Source organism: Phoxinus phoxinus (genome assembly GCF_949152265.1).
Source record: "Phoxinus phoxinus genome assembly, chromosome: 3".
Classification (NCBI taxonomy): domain Eukaryota; kingdom Metazoa; phylum Chordata; class Actinopteri; order Cypriniformes; family Leuciscidae; genus Phoxinus; species Phoxinus phoxinus.
In genome coordinates, this window is record NC_136878.1 from 42,055,292 (window position 1) to 42,059,586 (window position 4,295).

Genomic DNA, 4,295 nt, shown 5'->3' on the forward strand with positions numbered 1-4,295 from the left:
ATGGCCAATGAAGGCCCACGCTGTCGACACATTATTAAGGTGCTGGACTGGGAGGACCATCTTGACCAGTACATCATGGTCTTAGAACGGCCCTCACCCTGCATGGACATGCACAGCTTTTGGGTGAATTATGGAGGCCGCTTCAATGAGAAATTGGCCCGTCACTTCATGTGGCAGGTGATTGACGGAGCTGCCATGTGCTGTTTGAGGGGTGTGCTACATAGAGACATCAAAATGCCGAACCTCCTGGTCAACACAGAGACCCTGGAGGTCAAATTGATCGATTTCGGCTGCGGTGATCTCATGAAAAGGTCATCCTACAAAAAATACTCTGGTATGTCTTATCTTTAAAACATATTTTTTTTGGATTTAAACTCTAGTGACCAGTTACGCCAAGTCTTAATCTGACATCACACAGTGAGATATTAACAATACACTAACACAACTCTCAAAGAATAGTCAATATTAATATTATTTTTGTTGAATAAAATTAAATGCCATTTCAGTTAAAGTGAGAAAAAGCAAGCTTACACATGTGACAAACTCCTATCTTCAGGCACAGCAAGGTATTGCCCTCCCGAGTACTATGAGAAGGGCAAGTACTATGGGAAGCAGGCAACGGTGTGGTCGCTGGGGGTGCTGCTGTTTGCCATGATCAGCCGCCGTTTCCCAGACAGCAGAGATATCTCTTTGATGGACACTGATGTCTGGTTCCGGCCGGGCTTCTCAGATGGTAAGAACAAAAAAGATGTTCTTATGGATAATGCAGAAATCCTTCCCATTTTTACAGCTTAGAGAGCAAGTGTAAAGTTGAAGGAAATAATTAGACAACTCTCAATCTTTCTGCACAGAATGCTGCCGCTTTATTCGAGGTTGCCTTAAGAGCGACCCAACGCGGAGACTCCATCTGGATAAGATGCTCTCTCATGACTGGTTCAAGGTACTGAGTCTAAGACAAGCTAAAATGATTTTGAAGATATATTTATATTGGCCTATTTTTTGGCTTTTTGTTAATTTGGCTTGATTATCTGAATATGGACATCAGCTTCTTTACATTACCATTCAGTATCTGCTGTAATTGTCATATACTCAATCCTTATACATGGCACAGATGTATATACCTCATGAAAAATGCACCATTAATGCTTTCTTATTGTGTTTCAGGTCATGGAGAGGGTTTAGCCTTGCGTCTGGCGGGCTGACACAGATGACCCCTACTTCTCTCCAGCCTCAGCGTCTTGCGGGGCTGGCAGGCTTCGAAGTTTCTACCACTGGCATCCGGGTCCCAGAGAGGGTGTTTCACACAGCTCTCTTTCTCAGCTGCCTTGGGCCCAGAGATCCTGTCAGGGCTTCTCCAGAATTCCCAGTGAAGACAGCCATAAAGTTTCCTGTCACTGCTGCTCCAAAACCTGCTGAGGCTCCACAGAAATCACTGTGAAGGTTCATTCTGCTGCAACTCCAGAAAAAAATTTCTACGGTTCTAGAGCTTTGCGTCAAATAAGCTCAGGTTGCTAAGCTTCCCAGAGGTTCCTGACATGACCACGTTTCCTCCCAATGGTGCAGAGGTTCATGCCACAGTTGCCAAAGAAGTTCCAGCCAATTTATATATACACCTGTGTGCCACATTAAAAACAAAATGTTTCTGAAAATAAACACTATGTGTTGTTTTATCAGGGAAACGTGATCATTTGGAAACATTAACCATTCCTATTATGCTTCAGTTCTAGAGACATTAAGCCTCTTATTTTACCAGTTTCACCAGGTAAGTAATACCAGGTAAGTGACATCTCAAAGTAGAGTTACACTATAAGGCCCTCCATTTAATATTTGAAGCCCAAAGTATCTACATGTGATTCACCTGCAGACAAGGTCCAAACGCCAAATTTGGCTTTAGCGAGGAAATAATGCTGGATTACCTGATAGTGGCAGATACCTTTATAGGAAACTATGTGTGTATATATATATATATATATATATATATATATATATATACAAGTGATTTACATGAAATTCTATGAATAACAAATTCAAAGACATACAACCCTAAACAAAATGTTTCAACTTGCACATTCTTACCTCAATGGGAAATTACTATTAGACGATTTGGTATTCCATTTTATAACCCTCCAGGAGATTGCAGACAGTCATAATGTAAAAAAATAATTATTTTAACTCGGTTGCCTTTATGTAAAACTGCCATTGTGAAAATGAAGAATGAATTAAGTTTTAAGTATTGTTAACTTCTCTATCAGTCTTTCGACCATTTTTGTTAATTTGCTAATTATTCAAGTAGTTTTCATGAGTATTCAACTCATTTGGGTTATTTAATTATTTTGCTGTAATTTCAAATAAACTTTGTTTTTACATAATCTGAGTCTGAATTTATTACACATAAAAAAAATATGCATAAAACTCATTCTGCTTTATAGACATGCTTCATTCTGGTATGTACAACGTTGATAGGTCAGGGTCTGTGACCGTCTACATATAATAATTAGCATGTCTTCATTAATGGGTGTCTACGCCTGCGTGCCTCGAGTGAGGACAGTATGGCGCCCGCCAGTGTAAGGTAGCAGGAGGTGCAGAGAGATGCATATGTGGGTGGAACAGTAAATTAGGCAAACTGAGCTGAGGCTGAACTGAGGTTGTGATCTGTGATCATTTCATTAACAATAAGTGCTCAGTGGTGGAAAGAGTACTAAAAAATTATACTTAAGTAAAAGTATTGCTACTTAAGAAATAAGTAGAAGTACTGGATAATAAGTAAATAAGTAGTTTGCTGAAAAACTACTAAAGTTACTACATTACAAAGTAGGCCTACTTAAGTGGTTTTCTATTTTTATCCAAAATGAGGCAATGTTAGCAATATGGAGCGTAACACATTCTCATTTAATTTGTTTCATTCATAGGCTACTGGAGGCCAGATGGCGCCCTGAAATATCTTATATTGCTCCATCCATGCAATAACTGCATCCTTGAATGAGCCGAGTTTTCGATTTACTTCAACTGCTCAGTGCTCTAGTAATATCAATGGTACGACCCATTTCAGCTTAAAATCAGATTATGAGCATAGCTCACTTACATTCACTAAAATATTGAAACTTAGAGATAATAATTCAAAAAGCGAGCGCCAGTGATTGGGGGCTTTGATTGGTTTTGAACTGCTTCAGACCTGTCAATTATTGGCTGAACTGCTTCAGACCTGTCAATTATTGGCTGAACTGCTTCAGACCTGTCAGTTATTGGCTGAACTGCTTCAGACCTGTCAGTTATTGGCTGAAGCGCTTCAGACCTGTCTGTTATTGGCTGAACTGCTTCAGACCTGTCAGTTATTGGCTGAACTGCTTCAGACCTGTCAGTTATTGGTTGAACTGCTTCAGACCTGTCAGTTATTGGCTGAACTGCTTCAGACCTGTCAGTTATTGGCTGAAGCGCTTCAGACCTGTCAGTTATTGGCTGAACTGCTTCAGACCTGTCAGTTATTGAGCAGTTGAGCACTGAGCAGTTGAAGTAACCAGTAATCGGGAAGAAGTCTGCTGCGGAGTCCGCATCAGTGCGGACTCAGCAAAAGTGCGCATTGAGGCCGCAAATATTGGCTGAACTGCTTCAGATCTGTCAGTTATTGGCTGAACCTCTTCAGACCTGTCAGTTATTGGCTGAAGCTCTTCAGACCTGTATGTTATTGGATGAAGCACTTCAGACATGTCTGTTATTGGATGAAGCGCTTCAGACCTGTATGTTATTGGCTGAAGCTCTTCAGACCTGTATGTTATTGGATGAAGCACTTCAGACATGTCAGTTATTGGCTGAAGCTCTTCAGACCTGTATGTTATTGGATAAAGCGCTTCAGACCTGTATGTTATTGGATGAAGCGCTTCAGACATGTCTGTTATTGGATTAAGCGCTTCAGACCTGTCAGTTATTGGCTGAAGCTCTTTGGACCTGTTATTGGCTGAAGCACCAAAATATAAATGTATCAATTATATTTCAAACAAAATTTACAATATAAAAACATAGCCTATGCTATTGGAAGAGGAAACAAGTGAATACAATAAAATCATGCTGACATATGTTCAGGTAAATGAAGGTAGATTTTAACTGAAAAGATGAACTACTGTATGTTATCAACACACTGGTATTTTTAATGTCAATCACAAGTTTTTTAAGTGGTTTATTTTATGTAGTCAATACTTTAATATATCTTGTGAATCATTAAATATTCTGTATCATTAAGTTTGACATTATGTAGAGATTATTGTCTTTCAGAAGCATTAATAATGCTCATTCAAACATGT

At 39.5% G+C, this 4,295-nt stretch overlaps 1 protein-coding gene across 1 annotated transcript; it reads left to right on the forward strand.

Moving 5' to 3' along the window:
- On the forward strand, positions 1-820 carry LOC306995624 (serine/threonine-protein kinase pim-1-like; the record flags this gene model as incomplete). Its single annotated transcript, XM_079607380.1, has 2 exons — positions 1-334; positions 557-820. 2 exons carry the CDS (start codon positions 1-3, stop codon positions 793-795), a joined length of 573 nt encoding a protein of 190 aa, XP_079463506.1. The 3' UTR covers positions 796-820.
- Between the last annotated feature and the right edge of the window lie 3,475 nt (positions 821-4,295).